General features: G+C 34.6%; 3 protein-coding genes across 7 annotated transcripts; 1 reads left to right on the forward strand and 2 right to left on the reverse strand.

The window, feature by feature from the left end:
* Positions 1 to 4,271: 4,271 nt before the first annotated feature.
* On the reverse strand, positions 4,272 to 5,898 carry LOC130981610 (uncharacterized). The gene is made up of 3 exons (XM_057905186.1): positions 5,660 to 5,898; positions 4,694 to 4,850; positions 4,272 to 4,581 (listed from the first exon to the last, which is right to left on the reverse strand). Exons 2-3 carry the CDS (start codon positions 4,847 to 4,849, stop codon positions 4,534 to 4,536), a joined length of 204 nt encoding a protein of 67 aa, XP_057761169.1. The 5' UTR covers position 4,850; positions 5,660 to 5,898; the 3' UTR covers positions 4,272 to 4,533.
* On the forward strand, positions 5,882 to 9,248 carry LOC130981609 (alkaline/neutral invertase E, chloroplastic-like). The gene is made up of 7 exons (XM_057905185.1): positions 5,882 to 6,103; positions 6,453 to 7,148; positions 7,236 to 7,401; positions 7,535 to 7,746; positions 7,855 to 8,348; positions 8,430 to 8,478; positions 8,779 to 9,248. Exons 2-7 carry the CDS (start codon positions 6,480 to 6,482, stop codon positions 9,100 to 9,102), a joined length of 1,914 nt encoding a protein of 637 aa, XP_057761168.1. The 5' UTR covers positions 5,882 to 6,103; positions 6,453 to 6,479; the 3' UTR covers positions 9,103 to 9,248.
* Positions 9,249 to 13,456: 4,208 nt separating this feature from the next.
* Positions 13,457 to 22,676, reverse strand: LOC130981726 (uncharacterized). Of its 5 annotated transcripts, none has more exons than XM_057905378.1 (9): positions 22,102 to 22,676; positions 21,891 to 21,946; positions 20,801 to 20,937; positions 20,454 to 20,603; positions 19,980 to 20,053; positions 19,694 to 19,812; positions 19,366 to 19,449; positions 16,861 to 18,920; positions 13,457 to 14,797 (listed from the first exon to the last, which is right to left on the reverse strand). In XM_057905378.1, the coding sequence occupies exons 3-8, from the start codon at positions 20,805 to 20,807 to the stop codon at positions 18,875 to 18,877; spliced, it is 480 nt and encodes a 159-aa protein (XP_057761361.1). In that variant the 5' UTR covers positions 20,808 to 20,937; positions 21,891 to 21,946; positions 22,102 to 22,676; the 3' UTR covers positions 13,457 to 14,797; positions 16,861 to 18,874. The 5 variants fall into 5 exon arrangements, with proteins under 5 accessions (XP_057761361.1, XP_057761363.1, XP_057761360.1 ...); XM_057905380.1 differs by lacking the exons at positions 21,891 to 21,946; positions 22,102 to 22,676 and adding exons at positions 21,518 to 21,571; positions 21,824 to 21,863; XM_057905377.1 differs by lacking the exon at positions 21,891 to 21,946 and having other exon boundaries at positions 18,774 to 18,920.
* Between the last annotated feature and the right edge of the window lie 420 nt (positions 22,677 to 23,096).

Below are 23,096 nucleotides of genomic sequence, written 5' to 3' on the forward strand. Positions count from 1 at the left end.
AGACACCACTGGCTGGGTATTCTAGCAAAGCTGAATCACAATCCTAAGGGGTTCACCCAGTTAACGTGTCTGTAGCATTTATATATCCGGTGGTAATACTAGAAAACAAAGTGCTTAGGGTCATGGCCAAGACTCTAAAGAAGCTGTGTTCAAGAATAAAAAAGAACTGAACTAGGAGAATCAATAATATCATCTGGACTCTGAGTTCCTAAGGATGCCAATCATTCTGAGCTTCAATGGAAAGTGAGATGCCAAAACTATTCAGAAGCAAAAAGCTACTAGTCCCGCTTATCTAATTGAAACTGAGCTTCATTGAGAATTCTGATATTTATTGTATCCTTCTTTTCTTTTCAATCCTACTTTGTTTTTGGTTGCTTGTGGACAAGCAACAGTTTAAGTGTGGTGTTTTGATGAGCAGATATTTTATATGCTTTTTGGCATCATTTTCATATAGTTTTCATTATATTTTGTTTAAGTTTTATTAAGTTTTCATAGGTTTTAGTGCAAAATTCATATTTTTGGATTCTACTTTGAGTTTGTGTGTTTTATGGTGATTTCAGGTATTTTCTTTCTGAAATTGAGGAGCTTGAACAAAAGTCTGATTCAGAGACAGAGAAAGGACTGCAGATGCTATCAGGATCTGACCTCCATGCACTCGAAAGAGCTTTTCTGGAGCTACAGAAGTCCAAATGACGCGCTCTTAATGGCTATGGAAAGCTGACATCCAGGGCTTTTGAGGAATATATAATAGTCCATACTTTGCTTTGGAAATGAAGGCCCAAAACTAGCGTTCAACGCCAGCCACTAGTCCCATTCCTGGCGTCTAACGCCCACAGGGGAATAGCTGGCGTCCAACGCCCAAAAGGGAGCCCAAGGGTGGCGTTCAACGCCCCTAAGGGGTATTAGCTCGTGGGAGACACTCAAGCTCAGCCCAAACACTCACCAAGTGGGCCCCAAAAGTGGATTTTTGCACTACAAGACTAGTTTATCTTATTTCTATATTTCTTAGGTATCAGATTAGTATATATAGGAGGAGATCACCCTTGTTTAGGATCTTCTTCCTCCCCTATTATTTTCGAACACTATTATGTACAGTATGAGTCACTAACCTTCTAAGGTTAAGGTTAGAAGCTCTGCTGAGTTTCATGGATCAATAATATTACCGTTCTAGTTCAATATGTCTGATTCTATTCTCTTATACATTCTCGTTCTTCATCTCATGAATTGAGGGTAATCCGTGACAATCATCCTTGTTCTACATGGGTTCCGCACAAGTCCTGACCCGGATAGCATTCAACCAAAGCTAGAGATTGCATTGCGAATTCCAATAGAGTACCTGGGCAACTTTGGATACGTGACATATAATCCCATTGACCGTGGGTAAGTAAGGTCTCTGTGGCGTTAAGTCTAGAGTCAGAGAAGCATCACTTTCTGATCCGGAAGATCTGCCTTGTCTGTGGCACCTTGAGTAGGATCATGAAGGGGAGTGGATTGCTTAGAGCTTCATCTTCTGCTACAATGAGAAACCTAGAGGTGGCTTAACATCTCAATGTGGTGGATTGTTGCAGTAGAGGAGGTTAACTTGATGAGAGGACATGAGTTAATCACTTATGGCTGCCATTGAAGGAATCAGAAGGTTATTGAAGTAGACAATAAGAAAAGTTAATCCGGAAAGGCAAAGCATCTCCGAAGCCTCAACCGTTCTCATACCATTGAATTCTCATCTATCAAGTAACATTCTATTTATCTACTTTATATGTTTTTTCGTGACAAACTATAATTTCTATCCGCCTAACTAAGATCTGCAAGGTATCCACTGCTGGCTCAAACCAACAATCTCCGTGGGATCGACCCTCACTCATCTGAGGTATTACTTGGACGATCCGGTATACTTGCCGGTCTATCTGTGCGAATTCTGCAAAGCCAGTTTCGTGCACCAACACTCATATCCTCAGCAAATTCCTGAATCTGTTAAGAGCTTTCTTTTTTGTAGGGTTCTTTCCATGTCTTTTAATTTTTTTTTAAATTTCTTATAATCTTTATTTTTCTTGCAAATTTATCTTTCCAGCAAGTTTATTTAATCTTCTTTTAAGATTCGGCATTTTGTATTTGATTAGCATTTTGTATTTGATTTCAAAAGTCTTTTGATCTTATTGAAAATAATTTATTACTTTATTTAAATTCAATGTTATTCATTTTAATTTCAGACATTTTACTATCAAATTTATTTGCTTTTCTTTTCAAATTTTCTTTTGTTATATAATCAATTTAAAAGAATCTTTGATGTACTTTCGAAAATTAGTACTCATAAAGAGAAGTAGATTTCACTTTCAGAAATTAGATGTTGATCTACTTCGATTTGCTAAAAATCGGTAAAACAGGAACATTTTCTGATTTGTGGAGTTTTACTATTTGCTGGGTTTCTTCTGTGTCATTTTTTTTCTGATTTTGAAGATATGGGATTTGGTGGGGGAAAGACAAAAGCGTTCCGTGGGAAACCTGCAAACTACAGCAACTTGGTAGTGTGACCTTCAATGCCACATTTTCTGGATCGCCAGAAGCAGAAAGGCTTCACAAGTTTTATTCTGACAAGCATCATGGTAGGGCGGAGTTCCAACAAATTGATGATGAGGGAACACAAGGTATACCCGAAAGTGAGGAGAATGTTTTGTACGATTATCTAGGCAATGCTGGAGATTTCGATAAGCTTGACTTTGAAAGTAAAAAACACTCTGTCGTGATGAGCAAGAAGGAGATCCAAGCCACTGTTGATAACACTCTCAAAGCTTCATGATCGAGAATTTGCGATCATGGATCCTCTTTCTTTAGGAGTTCGGAAGATGGATCCTGTCAAAGTTTCCACTTTTGGATTTTGCACGGTGAACACTCAACACTCAACTCTCTACATCATTGTTTAACTAGTTTACTTCTTTTAGTTATTCTGGTTTGCAAATTTACACTTCAGTTCCTCGTAAGGTTTCAAGTTAGTCTCTAGAAAATTAAATGTATATGCTTCGGTAATTCAAAGATTTTTATTTTTATACTTTAGTTTCTTGAAACTTAAACATATACATTTTAACTTTTCAAAAAAAAAATATTTTCAAGAAGTGATTTTTTTTAAGGTGTATATCTTTAATCTTTTACTAACTGAAGTGATAAAATAGAAGCCTTTTAGAAGTTAAAGTGTCGTATGGCTCTTTAGTTCGTTTTTCTTTTTCTCCTTGGATTGGGTTATTGACTTACTGAGGTGACTATGTTTACTTATGTGGAGACCATAGAAGTGTATAAGTCAATAAAATTCATCAGTGTCCCTCTTTTATAACTTTAGTTCTTGGATTGAATGTTGTTATGATACTTTTTCCATGTTAATATATTTGTCAACTATTAGAAATCATTAAAATTTTAATTTTCTATTTCTCATGTCAACATATCTTTAATTAATCTTTCCAGTAATACATTTAATTTAATAGTTTGATAATGGAATGACGAACGAACATTACACGTAATTAATTATTTTGGGCTATTTCATTTTCAATTATTTATACAATATGCTACATCATTAAGGTTTATTTATTATTTTTTAATAATTTTAATTTAAAAAAATTTATTATTCATTTTTGTGAAAAAAAGAAAGTTCAATTTTTGAGAATAAATTTCTTTAGAAAATATGTATTAATTGATACCTATAGAAAACAAATGGAAAAAAATGGTTTAGTATTATCTAAAATCAACCGAGGCCATGAAGAGACATCAGTATCAACATCAAATCCACTACAAATGACAAGGGAAAATAATTATATAAATAAACATTTTTTTTCAAAATGTATTAACACATATAATTATACAAATAACATATATTTGTGTGTAAAAAGATGACAAGGGAATGAAATAGAGAAATAATCACCTTTACTCAAATCGTGTTTGATGATGATTTAAGAGGGGCAATAAAATAAGGTAGAGACATTGTGCATTTGTGCCCCTATCCCTATCTCCCCAGTCCCCACTCAAAATTGGCAAAGATCCCTATATCTGATAAATTTTCAATAATGAAATCCTCAAGCTTATTCTGTTTTTGCAAAATTTACTAGAGTTTCCAAATTTCATGTAACTATGCAACATGAATTATATTTTTAAAAGGACGCGATAAATAAGCTCACATACAAGTTTTCTAATCATTTAATTATCTCAACATTATGAGTAATTTATTTTTATCATAAAAAACCCATATAGTAATGGTCTAACAATCAAAGACTAAAGCTTATAACAAGATGTTATACAAACCAAACACGGAGGAAACATAAATTGAACTTTCTGGTGCTACCAAAGCATTAAAACAGAAACATGCGGTTAAAGTCACCAATCTGATACATCAAATCAAACAAACTAATTATTTTCATTCAGGTTCTAAATTTCCGTTGGTGATATGCAAACTCATAAGGTAGCAAGCATAAAAGCAAAGAAAAAGGTACAAGTTGAGGAAGGTTTGAGGTTTGTGCCACAAAACAGCCACTTCCTCCATCAGAACCTGCCAAATCATTCTTTCTTTCCTATCCCATGTGACATGTTATAGATCCCTCGTCCCTGAAAAAAAGCAACGGATCTCAGGAAACGAGAGAAGACTTGCTGAACATGTTCAATTCAGGGAGAGTCAATAGAGATCATGTGAAGTTTTTCATTAAAATAACCAACTTACGATCATGTACAATGAAGTTGCTGCCAAAGCAATTGGTATTGCAACAGATGTAATCTTATCATATGGTCCCTTCAAGTACGTATGTTTATGGATATTCTGGAAATACTTTTGCTTCTCAACAAGCTTCTCTCGTGGTCTGAAAGGTGGTTCTGACATCCTGTGTAACATAATGAACAACAATCTCAAATGAGTTTCTTAAAAGGGGGATTTTGTGAAGAATATTGGGCTCTATAAACAAATGAGATTGCAATGCCCCCAAAGAGAAATACTTGAAGCCAAATCAGGCATGAAACACAAGCAAAAAAATATAATACAGATTAAAAGCCATAATACAATGAACACAACTATTGAACTATCCACATAACCTACACATAACTTCTATCCACTAAAGTGGCTACTTTCAACAATACTTGGGGAGAAGCTAGAAATACCGGGAAAATGGTTGTTTCACTTTAACGGTGCTGTTATTTCTCAATTCATTCAATTAAATGAACATATTGTATACATAACTGCACGCCCAATCAAATTCTAGCAATTCAAACTTGTGATGGTTCTGTAGTAAAATTGCATCCCTCGAGTAAAAAAAGTAGGAACAGCACAATTGCACAAACCACCCTGAACCATACTGCAGACAACTACAGCTATCTTCAATGAACCATAGTCCGAATACAATGATGTTTTTTTCTAGTACCTTGTTAGGGCATTACATTCTATCAAATAATCCAACTAATCCTAACAAAAATCATACACTATCGTTTATGTTTAAACAATAATTTGAACAATATTCGATCCAATGTCACAAAACCTAATCAATTTTTCTTTTTGAGTTAAAAAAACGCAGTTAGCGTAGCATGAGTAAGAAAGGGACTTGCAGAAAACACGGAGCGTACAAAGTAAAAAAATGGACAAGAAATGAATAACTGTATTAAGCAATAGAGAGAAGAATTAGAAGAAAAAGAAACTCACTCTGCACGAAGGAAACGGGTCTTCGAAAATGTAGGAGCTGAAAGAAACGGAGATGAACACGCCCTTCTGTTCCTGAATCTCTGAAACAATCTAGCGTCCTCGATTGACCAAGATAGCCGCACATCACAAAATTACGTTACTGCCCTTTCCTCTTTTCGGGTTAACAAACTGGACCAGGCCCACCCGGCCCAATACTAATTACTTCACGACGATGGAGTTCGCGGGAAACGGTGTCGTTACGCCTTCACAGATTCATTCTCCCCTTGTGCTTGTACAGATGAAAAACAGAGAGGTTGGAAGGTGGAAACCGAAAACGAAAAAGCTTTACCACGCTCACTCACCAACCTTTTCACGTTTTGACGTTATGATTATTAGCGTGTCTCTGATTGTCCGTTGATATCTCTTTTCTCTCACCAACCCCGAATCTTCAACTACAATTCACAGGTAAAGATACTTCCCTTGTTGAGATCATATGAAACAACAATTTCTTGAGTTCTGCATTTCCTCTTCATCTATTATTAGTAATTTCCCCGTTTATTTGAATTCTTCGTTTCTTTGTTCAGCTGAAGATAGTTATGATTAGAATTCAGAATTCAGAAAACTGTGTTAAATTATGATGTTACTGTTTGTTCTTATATTATATTATATTATATACTTAGCATAGATGGTAGTATTTACTATTTAGCACCATGATATCACAGTTGCATTCATATAGTCACAGTTTGATTACTAATAATATTAATATTTTTTTATTTATGCTGCTCATCTTCTGTTTGATATTTTGATTCTTAAGAGAGGATCAACAAAACAGGTCAGAGTCATGGCTGCTTCAGAAGCTGTTCTGCAAGTTGTGTGTGGTTCAAGTTCTTATGATTTTCATAATGTGAGGTCCAATAAATCCAAGGGATTTAACACAAGGAAAAGAAGTTCAGTGCATGTCCAAGCACAAATTAGTTCAAGACCATTCCGTGCTTCTAAGGGGAAGCGTGTGTTTCATGGTACTAATAAATTGGAATCTCTTGTTTGTAACTGTAAAAGGGTTGAAAGTGTCAATGGAGATACAAATAACAACCACGAAGGTGCCCCATCTAAGTTGGATAAAATACAGAATTCAGGTTCTCTTGATGAGTTTGTGACTGATAGTACACGACGTGGAGAAGCGATGGGATTAGATGTTGCGGTAAAACATAATAATGGAGGTTTTACATCTAAGGACAAGTTGCATATCGATGGACTTAGTAGAGATTCATTGAACAAGGTCAGCGAGAATTCGATAGAGGATGAAGCATGGGATTTACTGAGGAGCTCTATTGTTTATTACTGTAATAATCCCATTGGAACAATTGCTGCTAATGATCCTAGCAGTACTGTTATATTGAACTATGATCAGGTCTTTATCCGTGACTTTGTTCCTTCTGGGATAGCTTTCCTCTTGAAAGGAGAGTATGATATAGTGCGGAATTTTATTCTTCATACCCTTCAGTTACAGGTAATTTCTTGAAATTTTACTTGATGGTTTATTCATCTTTACAAGTTATGCTTGTTGGTAGGGTAATAACTAATCAGGTTTTGGCAGAGTTGGGAGAAAACCATCGATTGTCATAGTCCTGGGCAAGGTTTGATGCCTGCTAGTTTCAAGGTGCGGACGATTCTCCTAGATGGAGATGATGCTGCAACTGAAGATGTCTTGGATCCTGATTTTGGTGAAGCTGCAATTGGACGTGTTGCACCAGTTGATTCTGGTGGCAATTCTTACTGCCCTATGACTCTTAATTATTAGTTCATACATGATACTTCTTCTTTTTCTCCCTTTTTTAAAACTTTAATTTTCCAGATGCTGCATTAAGTAGTAACACTATAGTATTCTTTTGTCAGGATTATGGTGGATTATATTGTTGCGAGCATATGGAAAATGCACTGGAGACCTATCCGTGCAAGAGAGAGTTGATGTGCAAACTGGAATTAAGATGATTTTAAAGCTGTGCCTGGCTGATGGTTTTGATATGTTTCCTACTTTGCTGGTTACCGATGGTTCATGTATGATTGATCGTCGGATGGGAATACATGGTCACCCTTTGGAGATACAAGTTAGTTGCTCCTATTTTCGCTTCTAAAATAGCCATCTTCTTATGAGGACATGGACCCTAGCCAATGAATGCTAATTTGAAACTCCATGCATGTTTTTGTTCCAACAGGCATTGTTTTATTCAGCACTACTTTGTGCACGTGAGATGCTTACTCCAGAAGATGGATCAGCTGATCTTATTCGAGCCCTTAACAATCGTCTAGTTGCATTATCATTTCATATAAGGGAGTATTACTGGATTGATATGAGAAAAGTCAATGAAATCTACAGATACAAGACAGAGGAATACTCCTATGATGCTGTTAACAAATTCAATATATATCCAGAGCAAATTCCTCCATGGTTGGTTGAATTTATGCCAAGCAAAGGAGGCTATTTGATTGGTAACCTGCAACCGGCTCACATGGACTTCCGTTTCTTCTCCCTTGGAAACTTGTGGTCCATTGTCAGTAGTCTGGCCACTGCAGAACAATCACATGCAATTTTAGACCTTATTGAAGCAAAATGGGCAGAGTTAGTAGCTGAGATGCCATTCAAGATATGTTACCCTGCTCTCGACGGGCAGGAATGGCGGATTATTACCGGAAGCGATCCCAAGAACACGTATGCCACTTGACATTATGCTGTCCGATGTTATTCATTTTAGTTTCAATTATTTGCATTCACCTTTTATTTCTCTTGCAGTCCTTGGTCCTACCACAATGGAGGGTCATGGCCAACTTTGCTCTGGCAGGTTAGTCCCTGATCCTGCCTCTTCTTTCTCTTAACAGATACTATCTATGCTACTTTCATCTGCCAACCAATGGGCCTCTTCTATCCGTTGGTTGTCCAAAAGTTTTAGCTAAATTGTTTAAGGCAAATGAGAGGCAATTTGAACAAAAAAGATATATTTCCTTTTTCCATTTGGTCGAAGTTCTGACTTTTTTTCAGAAAATTTCCACACCTACATTACAGTTCTTAATAGAAGTGGCATGCACAAATTGTCGATTGATGATTATCACAAAAGGTTTTTTTTTTTAAATCTTTTTTGCAGCTTACTGTTGCATGCATTAAGATGAATAGAGCAGATATTGCTTCAAAGGCCGTCCAAGTTGCTGAGAGGCGAATATCGAAAGACAAGTGGCCTGAGTATTATGACACCAAACGAGCTAGATTTATTGGGAAGCAAGCACGGCTTTTTCAGACTTGGTCTATTGCTGGATACCTTGTGGCGAAACAACTACTTGCCAACCCGGATGCCGCGAAGTTCCTCACTAATGAAGAGGATTCAGAGCTGATAAATGCCCTTTCTTGTATGATCAGCGCAAACCCAAGAAGAAGGAAACGTGGTAGGAAGAAGCAGAGCTTCATAGTTTGAGTTGATAGCGAGAAATTTTGATTGAGTTTAGATTTGATTTGGATAGTGATATATGTTTTGTAACATACTGTTGTATTAAAGTAATATTAATTACCAAGATATTATTCCTGTAGATAATTGTGTGAAATAATAGTGATTTCAGTTCAGACTTGAGCCAAATGTCTTCCTTTCTCTCCATTTTTCTAGGGTCTGGTTTCCTTTCCTTACTTGAGATTTTGTTCACCCTGGGACCCCAATCAACTTTGAAATCATCGCATGTGTCATAATAATATGGGGTTAACTATACTGTTGTGAACTTTATATGATTATATCATTATGCATCTTAATTCCTAAATTTTAAAATGTGTGAATTTTTTCAAAATTTTTCAAATGTGTAAAGTGATTACAGATTAGCAATGTTGGCAGTTGGAAATTTTTTCATCAATTCCTACTTAGTAATGGTTGTCTTCAGAAATATTTGTGAAGATAAATGCATGTTTTATGGAGAGCAGTCCCGTCTTACGTATTGCTCATGTTTTTCCAAAATTGTATACGTATATATATATAGTTAGCATTGAAATGTCATGTTATGACATCTAAAATTCTATAGTAATTAATTGAGTTAATATTCAAAATGGCCTCTGAAATTTGACCTTCGATGCAATTTAGCCCTTAAATTTTCAATTGACTCAAATTGTACCCTAAAATTTTGACCCATGCCTCAATTTGGTCCTTCCGACAGTTTTTCGTCACTGAAAAGCTGACTTGGCAATTTTAAATGACATGTGGCATTGTAATAATTAGATGACATGGCCAAATTTTTTAAAATATCAATTTAATCCCTCACAATTTGAACATAAACCTAACAATTTGATAAAAAAATTATAAAATAAAATAATAAATTACATAAATATCCTCATCTTCTTCCTCTCACATCTTCTTCCTCTTCTTACATCTTCTTCCAATATCCACCATCCAACAATCACCATTGTTATCATCACACTAAACACTGCACCACCAAAATATATTATAACCGATTATTAGATCTTAATGGTTTTTATAGAAAAAATATGAAATAATTTTGTAAAATGTCATTAATATCCTTTTTCTTTATCATCTTTTTTAAAAAAGAACCTCGAGTTCTTCCACCAACCTTTTCAAGTGTGGCCATTGACATTCATGAAGGTTGAGGCGCTATGAATCTTTTTGACAGGGAATTGTTCTCCATATGACCCTTCATGGCATTTTATCACCTATATATATAACTAAGCATTGTAATTTGAGATTGCAAATTTTGGGTCTTTTTTTTCTTAGATTTCAATTTTTAAATTTGTCAAATAGGCATCGACCAAAAATTTTACATCCATATTTATAAGTCTCTCAAGACTTATTATCCTAGGTGTTAATAGGTGTTAATAGAGATTTGGTGGTTTGAGATTAAAAAGTTAAATATGTGAAAAAAAAGAGTCAAATGAAAGAACGAAAATAGAAAAAATAGCAGTTGTAATAGAAAAAATAAAATATAAGAACTAACATTCTTAACCTTTTGTTGTGTATTATGTGAGATTATGTTATTTGCAATAAGAGCCAGGGAAGGAACAAATGAAATTGAATCAAGCGTAGTGATGTACAGAAACGGGAGTGAGAGAGAGAAAGAAGAAAAAAAAAGGTAAAATTAAAATTTTAAAATAAAATTATTATTTAAAATATTTAAATATAAATATAATTATTATATAATTAATAAAATGGTTGAATCTTAACCATTAGTTCAAATTTTCAATGGTTATGATTCAAAAAGAATTTTGGACCACCAAAAATCAAAATATACTTTATCCATTTAAGAAAACTCCTACTATGTTAAATACAAAAATTATTTATCACTAATAAAAATAAAAGTTTATCTATGTTGTGTCTTACGGAGACATGTTAAGTTTATAAATTAATAAATTTTTTATTAAAAATATGAAAATTTTAAAATTTTTAATGTATTTATTTTATATTTATTAAATAAAAATATTTAAAAAATTTTAATAATAATAAACTTATCATGTGTACTTAGTACACACATTAACTACTACGATTTGGGGGAATTGGGGCTGTGCTAGGTTTTATGTTCAAATTGTTAGGGGTTAAATTGATACTTTGAAAATTTTGGCCATGTCATCTAACCGTTGTAGTGCCACGTGTCATTTAAAATTGCTAAATCAGCTTTTCGGTGATAAAAAATGTCGAAAGGACCAAATTGAGGCACGGGTCAAAATTTCAGGATACAACTTGAGTCAATTGAAAATTTAAGGGCTAAATTAAGTCGAAAGACAAATTTTAGAAGTCATTTTGAGTATTAACTCGTAATTAATTTGTACTAAATTTGTTTAACTAACATTAATTTTTAATTTTTATAAAAATCTGCGGAGATCCGCAGAGACTCCAATCTCCGACAAATATGGAATTTCCGTTATTCGTCGTGGAAATGAGACGGAGATGGAAACAGATTATGGAGGTGGGGGGCGGGACGAGAGGCATGTCCCCTTTTTATGGGGATCTGGTGCCATCCCTACTCATGATAGCTATCATAGCTTTTGAGGTTTTATCCTATAAAATGAAAGGTGAGGTATGTACTCTATAGTGGTATGGAAAAGAATGGCTAAGGGTGGAAATCAAGCAAGGTACGGAAATTCACTGGAGTGTTACTGGGAGGATATAAATGAGATTTGAACACCAAAAATATCTTTTTGTCGGGGCTCATGGCCAAACAAACAGACCCAGTTAGATAGAACCCACCCAGACCACACCCAATAGGCCTATAATTATTAGGGGTTTATTATAGTGTCTAAAAAATATTACCTTATTATTAAAATAGGTAAAATAATTAATTTTAAATTTAAAAATATAAAAATTAAAAGATTTTAAATATTTTAAAGTTATTATAAAAAGTTATTTAGACAAAAATTAAACACCAAACAAAAAGTACCATAAAATTGGCCTAATTAGTATTGTGTTATAGGACCTTGACTTAGATTAAAAAAAAAGATAAAATAATATTAATTGACCTAAAAAAAAATCGTAAAGTCCATAAATTTTGACGGTAATTTATTATTTTTTTATCCCAAATACTAAATAAGTGACATCAATAAGTGAAAATAAGGTAATAAATTTACAATTCTTGAGTGGAAAGAAGGAAAAAAAGCTAGAAGAACAAATTTATTTGAATATAGTAAAAATAAAAAAAATTGTTAAATAGATGTTTGAGATAAAATATTTTTAAAATGAAGTAATTTATATTGAGACATAAACTTTGAATAACTTTTTATCAATTATATATTAATATCAGAGTTTAGGTTTTAGATTTTACTTGTATAACATTTTTCTATTGTCATATAAAAATTTAAAATTTATAATTTAAAATTTAGTTCGAATTTATCATACCCCCAATTATTTGGATTTAGTTCCAATTTTGATTAAAATTATTCCTTCGGTAGTGACAATTGAAAGTTTTTTTTTCTAATGAACTAAAATTAAATTATTAAAAATTAAATAATATAACATGAATTGAGAATAAAATTATCTTAGATTTATTTGTTTAAAACAACTTTTTTTAAAAAAAATATTTTTTTTTTCTAAAAAACATTTTTTTTGTCTAACATTTTTTTATTATCAAATGACATGAATTTAATTTAAATAATTCGCATTAATTTTGTAGCCCTTGATAAGTTGGAGAAATAAAATCATTAGACCGTAGATAATCAAAATGATATTCGAATTTTTCATTACAAGAATTAAAATTGTAAAGTATAATTATTTATTGTTTTAATTTTTGTTTATTTTAAAAATAAAAAAAGAACAAAAATAGGATAATAAATAATCTTTTTATTTTAAAAATTGTAATGTATGATTTTTGTTTTCTCTTTTTGTTTTTATAATTTCTAGAATAAACAAAAAAATATGCAAGTAAAACCTAAAACCTAAAGCCCAATATTAATATATAATTGATAAAAAATTATTCAAAATTTGTATCTCAATATAAATTATTTTATTTTAAAAAAATTTCACCTCAAACATTTATTTAACATTTTTTTATCGTTTACTTGAATAATTTTATTCTTTGGTTTTCTTTTCTTCTTTCGACTCATGAATTGTAAACTTGTTTTCTTTTTTTTTTCAGGGACTAATACTACTTATTTAGTATTTAGGGTAACAAATAACTCACCATCAAAATCCATTGATTCTACGAATTTTTTTGACATATTGATGTGTCTTATTCAATGTTTTTGCCTAAGTCCAAGGTCTGTAGCACCGGCCTAATGTAAGAATTTATATAAACAACTCGTGAAAAATGACTTCAAGGCCAGATGAAAAAATGAGCTGTAGAAGTAACTTAATAAAGACCGACTACTCAAAGTCGTAACTATGAAGGAAAACTCATAACTTAACAAAGTTCTTAAGATCCAAAATCAGGAAAACTATATTCAACCTCAAAAGGACCTAGCTTCATTCATTTAAAATACAAAAGATTTCTTTAAACGTAAGAAAGTAACTTGAATACTACTTTATATAGATTGTGGAGAAAGCAAACTATATTAAGTGTCATAAGACCCACAAGCCAGGTCCTTCCAAATATCCAAAACAAGACTAAAGAAAATTCAAGAAGTCTTGCCAAGAAGCGGATTGAGATCCTCACCTGTCTGGGCATCTTTACTCTTGACAGGATGGGTTGGAGGATGCACAAAAACCGGGACGGCTAGGATAGGACGAGGAGGTGAAGAAGGAGTCTTAGCATTTTCGACCTCGACCTGGACCTCGGGAGACTGAGGAGGTCAGCTGCCTTGGGACTTCGGGTTGAGAGGAGGCCCCTCATCCTCATCAGGGGCCAACACGATCTTCCCGTCAACGACGATGTTGTCTTGGCCGAGCAAGGAAAGGTCTAGGACGGGGGCAAGGACTCAGACTTGAGCCTTTAAATTTTCAAACATCTCGTCCATTCCTGCGACCACATTTTCCTGAAGGGCGGCATGTTCCTCCCGGGCATTTTTTAACTCCTCCCGAAGGTTGATCAACTCTCCATAGGTCTGAGTATAACTCCCCTCGGCCCTCTTTTTTACCCCCTCAGCCATTAATGCTGCAGCCTCAGCCTTTATCGCCTGAGAACGGGCTTTCTCCAAGTAAGACTTTAGTCTGGCTTTCTTCTATTCTAACTCTTCCTTCAAACCCTTCAGCCTTTCCACTTCAGCTTCGACAGAGTCCAGAAAGGCTTGGGTGGCACGTACATGAGTCTTTTTTAGCTCTTTAGCCAGAGCAGTGCCCACTCCCACCATACGGATACAATTACGGGCCATATGGTTGAGGTGATTTTGAATAGCCACATCATCCATGGCTATCTGGCGATGGGGCAAAATATTCCTCTCGCTCCAAGCAAACCCGTCAAAATCCTTATCATTGATACTCGACTCCACAACAATTTTCTGTTTTTTGGGAGGAGGCCCTGAAGGTGACGAGCAAGACAGGGTACCTGAGCTTTCCAAAGTCGGGTCGAAGAGAATCAGGCAAATAGAAGGATTAGGGATGGGCTTCTTCTAGGAAGCAGGACCAGAATCCGTTTTTTGTGGGGAAGGACAGGAGGAGGTGCCACCGGTTTCTTGACCTTGGAGACTTCGAACCACAATGGTGTTCTTAGTCTGACGCAGATACTTCATAGAAAAAGTCTTGGAAGCCATGGTCTCTGAAAAAATACAAAATACATTAAAATAACAAAAATACAAACTGAAAAGTCGTAAAAGCTAAGAGATCAGGAAACTACCTAACTTGGACCGGAGTTGACCGGGGTTCCCTAAGAACCTTTTTATGTCCAAGTGAGGAGCTCAGCCCCAGCACTCTTGCAACACGTTCACAAAATACTTTTCAACTTCTTCTAGGCTATCTAAGCTATATTTGACTATTACAAGTAGGGGTGTCAAACGGGTCTAAACCCGCCAGGTCAGCTGGCGTAACCCGCCAAAAAAGGCAAACCGGATTTAAAAATTGGGACCGCCAAATAGCAAAAGCCCGCCTAACCCGCACCGCTTAAACCGCGGGTTTTGGCGGGTTTCGGACGGGGCGGGACGGGCTTCCCCGCCGGGCTTAGTGTATTTTTAGTGACAGGGTATTTTTACAATTTTTTGGCAAAACCTAATTTCTCCCAACCTAACTTACAAGAGTATGAAGATAAAAATTGAGTGGTTTAGATTATGTTTATGTTACTTTGGAGACAATACTTATAATTATGTTTTAAATTATGTTTATTTTGTTTTGGAGAGAATATTTATACTTATGTTTTGGATGAAAACTTGGTTTATAATTAAGTTTATTAGATATTTATAATTACAAAAATTTTAATATTTATGAATATAAAATCTAATTTTTTATTCCTTTAGAAATTATAAATTTATTATTATGATTGTGAAATTATATATATATTATTTAGTAGTTAATAGTAAAAAAAAAAGAGGAACTTTGGCGGGCTTAGCCCACTAACCCGCCAGCCCGCAGTTAGACGGGGTGGGGTGGAATTCTAGGACCACCTCACTAGGCGGGGCGGGTGGGGGTGGGGCGAGGCGGGCTTCCCCGCGTGCCACCCCTAACTACAGGTTCTTTTTGCCAATATAGGAGAAAGGAAAGCTCGTCATTCCCATCCAAAAAGAAAGGTCGGGCACCCTCCACGGCTCGAATTTTAAAGAAATGATTTTTAAAGTCATGAAAGGATTTATCAAAAATGGAAAAAACTTCCCTACCTTGGATGGTGCAGAAGGAAAACCAAGAAGCCTTCCCTTTCAACGTCCCGAGTTTGATCAAAACAAACAGATAAAAGAAAAGCTTACTAGAAGGTCAGACCTCAAGCTCCCGACATAGAAGCTGAAAAATTTTTAAGAAAGCTCAGGAGTTTGGATGAAACTGGAAAGGGGCAACATTACAAGCCCAAAGGATATTCGTCTCGAAGTCGGTAAAAGGGAGAGAAATGCCTAATTTGGTGAAAAACAACCATAGGCATAAAAGAATGGGCATTCTGACTTGTCGAAAGGAGGAAAACAAATTCTCTCTTTGGGATCAGGTACTATTAACTCGTAATTCCTCTCATCTTCCTTGTTATCACATATTTTATGATGCCTACAGAATACATCCTTATCAACTACGGGGACACAAAAAAAGAACGGTAGTATCTACCCAAGTAAAAAAGCTAAGAGGAATCTTAGTCGACATATTCAAAACTACAGCACGTGACATATAAGCTATACCTATATATGCAAAATAAAGAAATCGTTACTCCAATAACTCAGACGTCGTCCAAAAGAAATCGGTCAAAAACAAGTAAAACCAACAAGAGCCATTTTCAGAAATTTTTCTACAACTAAACACCAAAACAATGTCCCTCCTATGCTATCAGTAACAACATAGCAGCAATACCATTGGGAACAATACGACAACAAACAACAAAACAGTTACAGTAACAATAGTTCCACAAAAACTTAGAAAAGTCCCAGATAACCGACGGCGATTCAATCAACAAAAAGCCGTTGCAGTCTAATCAACAAAAGTGGTTACAAAAGAAGTTTTCAAACTATGAAGTTTTTAGACTAAATGACAATAATCAACAAAAAGTCTCAAAGAAAACAAGTAAGACTACCGCCGAAATTCAAGAAGCAACACCCAAAGAAGCACATTGATAGCATTTCTATTCGAAAGCCATTCAAAACAGCCACGCCACAAATAGAACACAAAGCTACTGATAACATAAATAGAAGCACTAACCTCGATGAAAATTCAAAGAAGGAGGAGCACCTCAAAGCCGCAAATCACAAACCTTCCTCTCCATAAAGCAAAATCTTTAAAAGATCCAAGATGAAGAAATCTTGGAATCGAGAGCAACTAGAAGGCAAGAACAGAAGAAGAAAGATTTTTTGCAAAGAGAGAAGAAAATGAAAAAGCTTTCGACAGTTGGGAAAGGGGAAGAAGAAGAGCCAAAAATGCTTTTATAGGAGACAATGGACATAATGACTCTAAACTCCTCTTTAAAACATGCAGGATCCCAAGAAAAACTGCTGCGCAACGTTCGCCCCTCATTTAATGAGGCAACATTCAAATTTTCAAAACACATCGAGTATCCAACCTGTGGAAAGGCGGGGTACCTGACGTCTAAGCAGAAGCCACGAATTGCTTGATCTCGACCTACATAAAGTTCAGGACTCAAGCAGGAATATTATTCATACCCTAATCCAGCAACTAAGGCCAGACCCAATAAGGATTGACAGACCAATCCTGGAAAGAGATCTTCATCCATACCCGATCTCTTTGAAGAGGTCGGACACCGCAAGGGAGTCCAGCTCCACTTGTCCAAGCAAGTAACTGTCTCCGCGAATCTCTCCTACAATCTTTATTTTCCCTAAAAAAGATAGTTTCCAACAAACTCCCAAGATAAAGGGAATAGTTATCCATCAATAAAGATGGAACTTTTTCAAAAAAAGTGGTCATCAACTCTATTATAAATACACTGGCATCCTTCAAATATAATCTACATTCTAATCTACTAAAAATCTGCCTAAAACCTTTACTAACTTAAGCATCAGAGCCTCTTGCAGATACCATCCTCCTCCTCTACAAGGAACTCAGACAAGCAACATCTCGACATCAATAAGTTGGACGCTGCCATACAAAAGAATCTGGACCTCATGTTCAGATCCAAATCAACGTTTCAGGTAACTCTCAGAACAAAAATATTAAACCAAAGAAAAAATAATAAAAACCACAACGTTTGGAAGGTTAAATAAATAGTTAATTAATATATTAATATTTAGTTTTAATGTCCCAACAACATAAACGTGGAAACGCAAAAACAAGTTATTAATTAATTTACTTTGACCTCATGGTAACACTCAAAATCTGAAAAGCACATCTATTTTAAGTTTTAACTAGCAATTATCTAGACACCATTTGAAAGCAAGTGAATGTGAATTGGGGAGATGAAAAATGAATGTGAATTGGGAAGATGAAAAAATGACAAGACAATCAGACGCTTTCTTTTACACTCTAAACATGCAATTTACTAAAGTTTCCATTTGAAAAATAACTTTTTTAAAATTACAATATTTTTTATAGACTCTGTTAAAAATAATTCTTAATAAATACAAACAATAATAACTATAATAGATAAAATAATTGTCTAGTGTTTTCTCACATATCAAACTATGGTAATTTTGAACGATGTCAATTTGAAAATAAAATAAAATCTATACCGGTTAAAAGCTAAACTAATTAAAGCCTAAAATCACACATTTCTGAAATCCTATCAGAAGGAAATGACATCTTTCATCTTTGCTACAAACCTAACAAATATGTAGCATAGAGTTCTAAGTTGATCACATTAGATATAACGTGACTATTTTCCCTAGAAATTAGAGGGAGCACAGGTAGAATGAAAATGGTGTTTGCTATGGTGCCTAAAAGATATTGTTTAATTGCTAAAATAAGTTAAATGATTAATTTTAAATTTAAAAGTATAAAAGTTAAAAAATTTTAAATATTTTAAAATTACTATAAAAGGTAATTTAGGCAAAAATTAGACACCAAACAAAAGGCACCATAGAATTGGCCAATGAAAATATTGACTATTGAGGGCACCAAAATACATACATCGTTAAATTTACGACAACAAATAATCAGAATACCATATTTCTAAACGATTTGGATGGATGCATATAACAAGGTGCCCCCCTGATGCAGGTTCAACCTTCACCTAGGAACCAAATTTCTGTTGTTGGACTCATCCTCATTTTCTGCTATCTATGCCCTGCTTTAAGGACTCCAACCTTTTCCTGCATCAAATCCATACGTAACAAAATAAAAGTGAACAAGTAAAACCAAGCAAGCATACAATTGAAAAGTAACAAGAAGCAACATGAACTAATAATGATGACACTGATGTCTTAGTGATAAACTTATCGAATAATCTTATTGGCTATTAGCTCCGCAAATTTAGCAATGGCAAAGGCAGAGGCCACCAGATTAAATACTCATGTAATCAGATTGATTAGAAATAATTTGAAGATATGAAGCAGTTGAAATTAAAACTTGTTTGGAAAAGGAATCTTCTAAAATGAGTTTTTCTATAAAGTTGAGAAACAAAAGTGTAATTGTAAACCATAATCTAAAATGAGTTTTTCTATAAATTCAATAACCAAGTCATAATCTTAATCAAATAACTTAAATGCCAAACAAACTATACTTGACAAAACGACAATAATGGATGACAAACATTACTTGGTATCAGTTAGGCGGCCATGTAAACTCCATCTTTGTCGAAAACCTTCCATGCCTTCAGCTCCAGTAGCAAGAATGAGGTGCCTATGCATGAAATACATGAATATAAGAAACCGATACATTGTGAATTTCTACATTGTATTCATAAAAACATGCATCCAATATTTAGTTTGAATGCTCAATGACAGAGAAAGAAAGATAAACACAGCCTATTAAAATGCAACCCACAGACACTAATGACTGTAGCTTTAATACAACTATATAGAGCATAATTTATGCAAATGCATGAAACCAAGGTCCTTAGATTGGTGACTACTCTTTAATGTACCTATCCAATGACGTAACTTCTTTCTCAAGCTGGGTAACTCTCTCCTTGGCTTCTTCAAAAGGCATTGATGAACCCAATTTCCGCTCACTTTCTTGAAGACGATTCCTAATCTCCATGTCCTACATTTTTTTACCCAACGAGGAAAAAGAAAGAAGATACGTTAACAATTAAATGCACTTCCCAGAACTCCATCCACAATAATAACAATATGAGTTGAGTGTAAGATGGAAAAGAAGGATGGAAGAACAAAGAATAATATATCTGTAATATATGACAATCATCTCACCCTTCTTTCAGCACATTGTTTATAAAGAGCAAGCTCATCCTGGCAGAATGGTTCAATGTCATTGATTTGCAAGCCTAACAAGTTTCAAATAAAGCTTACCAAATATCCAGAAAAGACAACATTGTAACAGGCATCTAATACTAAAACCTTAGGGACAAACAACACAAACCATGAGGATTTATCAGTTGCTTGGAACTTATTTAATTTTAAGATCATTGCCTCTCCAGTTTCTTCAGACCCAATAGATATAAATAATTAAGGCAATATTGCTACGCATTTTAACTCCACTTTAGTCACATAAAATCGCAAGCTGATGGTCCTAAGTTATACATACTTTATAATTCTTATTAATTACCACTGCATTCATTGCCTAAATCCTTTATCTTCCAGTCTAAAGTTACAACAAATGAAGTGAAACACAAAAAGCTTATAGATATTTAATCAAGCATGTAACATGTAAAGAAGAAAGCTTACATAAAAACAGGTTCTTAAGGATTCCATCACACAAATCAACACCGCGGAGAACATGGGATGCAATTTCAGGTGGCACAACAGGTGACGGTGGACCCATCATCAGGTCATCGCCCACCAGAATCGTTTCTTCCATAGTTGGCTGTGAATCAACTGAAACACACATATACATGTTTATCATGAAACTCGCTCGCTATAATACACGAAAATTTGAAACTCCCCACGTTTATATGAAGCTAAATCGAAAATTAACGGAACACTATGAACTACTTCCAAGCTCAACCGAGTTGAATCGAAAGAAAATTTGAACACAGAAGAAATAATGAAGTGAGTGAGATGAGATGGAATACCATCCATGGTGGCTGTATGGTGTTGGAAAATGCGAATTCTATGGAGCTCAGAGTTGGTGAGTCGTCGGCAAGGTTCTGAAAACTGGACCAGTCATTGAACCGCTTTAATTACTGATTCACTGATCCAACCGGTTCAACTGTAGTTCAATTGGAATAACCGTTTTATAATAAAATAATAAATAAAATATAAATAAACACACTAAAACATAATTATAATCTAATATAAACTTTAAAATATCATCCAAATTTAAAGCATTATATCAACTAGTCTTATGATCTTAGTAAATCTGCAACAAATCAAATTGTCTCAACAATAAAGCCAGATACAAGAAAGTAGCAAACATTAAAGACCATACGCTATGATGGAACTACATTCTTCTAGTCAACACAGAGGCTAAAGAAAACTTATATCAAGAAACTTCTAGAAACGAATCCCAATTATATATTGTAGTTAAAATCATGTAGGAACTGAATGTACAGAAATAAGAGTTTCCAACTTCAGAGGCTAATTCATGAGCTGTTAGCATACATTGAAACAAGATAAGTAAAGAAAAAGGAAAGTAAAGAAAAAAGAATTTCAAATGTGACTTCTTTGATAACAAATAACTCTAAACTAAATTAAATCGAAGGCCCTGGACAAAACCTAGTAAGAATTTGCAAGCTATAATCGGAACAGAACTTAACTTCTATTAATCAAAATCTTTAAAAGTATCCTACCGTGTATGTCCCAAACAAAGAGGAAGAAGAAGAAGAAGAATAAGCACACCAATGCTACAAAATTCATCATCATAGCTTCTGATTAGATTCAATAAGCAATGCATTTAATAAGATGCAAAAGGAAACTGCAAACAATATACTGCCCATTGCCCAAACAGTGCAAGATTTAAAAAAAAAAAAAAAAAAAAAGCTGTTGACGGCTATTGCTATCATAATTTTAGCACTCATAAAAAAAAAGCTGCTTGAATAGATGGGGTTTACTGCGAGCAAGATTAAATTAGGTTAACAAAGGAGATTAAATTATACCAAAAAACAAGCAAGATTAAATTGGTCCACTTAAATTCTGCTTCAAATCATTCAGGAAAATGAATACCCTAAACCATACTGATCCAAGCAAGCAAAGATGAGGAACCTCTCTGAATCTGAAGTCTGAACAACAATTAAAAAAAATAAGAGAGAAAATAGCCATTACCGAATGAACAGCGAACAGAGTATGAATCTCAATAAACTACGCAAGAAGACAGAGAAAACAGGTATAAGAAAGAAATTAAAAACAAAAATAAAATCAAGAAAACATAGATTACCTTCGGTCTGAGAAGTGAGTAGAGTATGAGGGAGATTGAGCAAGAACGCCGGCGGACAACCACGGACGATGGGCGACGAACAGACGAACTGGAGCTGGCGATACGACACGAAGAGGTTGGCGAATGAACAGAGGCGTTGGAGAATACAGCAGAGGGGACGATGGAGGACGACCACACGATGGTGGGACGATGGCGGTGAGAAGAGCGGCGGCGGCGGCGGCGGTGAATGGTAGGGTTGTCTCCTCTTTTCTTTCTCAAAATGAGGGAAGAGCAATGTGCTCAAATGATGGTTCGTGTGAGACTGCGAGTGCGAGGCTTCAATTTTTTTTTTTTATAAGCCAAAACGACACTGTTTGAGGCAGGTGATTGAGAACCGGCCGGTATCCAATCGATACAGCGGTTTCAAAACGGTTTTATGTCTAGCGATTTCTCAAGTCAATCCGAACGGTAGAGAAACACGGTTCAAGGTCCGGTCGGTCCAATTTTCAGAACCAAGGTCGTCGGAGATCAGTGGTGCAATGTCGTCGGAGATGGGGCTGTTACCGTCGCGTGGAGGAGCAGGAGAAATGAATGACAAGTGTACAAGAGATGGCTGCTACGTTTGGGATTGGGCCTTGGTAGGCCCTAATGTGGGCCTCGATAAGAGGCTATATTTTTTTGTTTGAAGGATTTAAAAATTATAAAAATAAGAGAACCAAAAAAAGAAAAATAGAAAAATAGAAAAAAATACTTAGCACCAACCAAGTTTTTTTTTACCCAATTCGATTCTAATATTTCATTAGATATATTTTAAAAATTTAAATCAAACTTTAAATTAATTTAAAATAAATTAGCATAAAATGAGTCAACTTGACATATAATTAGTATATATAATTTTGTGAAAATTTACACAAAAAATTAATAAAATATGGCCATGTTAAATTTAATAAATATTATATATTTGTCAATACACAGTGTTGAGAATTTAATTAATATATTGTCCTAACTAAGACTAG

Source organism: Arachis stenosperma, chromosome 5, assembly GCF_014773155.1.
Source record: "Arachis stenosperma cultivar V10309 chromosome 5, arast.V10309.gnm1.PFL2, whole genome shotgun sequence".
NCBI classification, from domain to species: domain Eukaryota; kingdom Viridiplantae; phylum Streptophyta; class Magnoliopsida; order Fabales; family Fabaceae; genus Arachis; species Arachis stenosperma.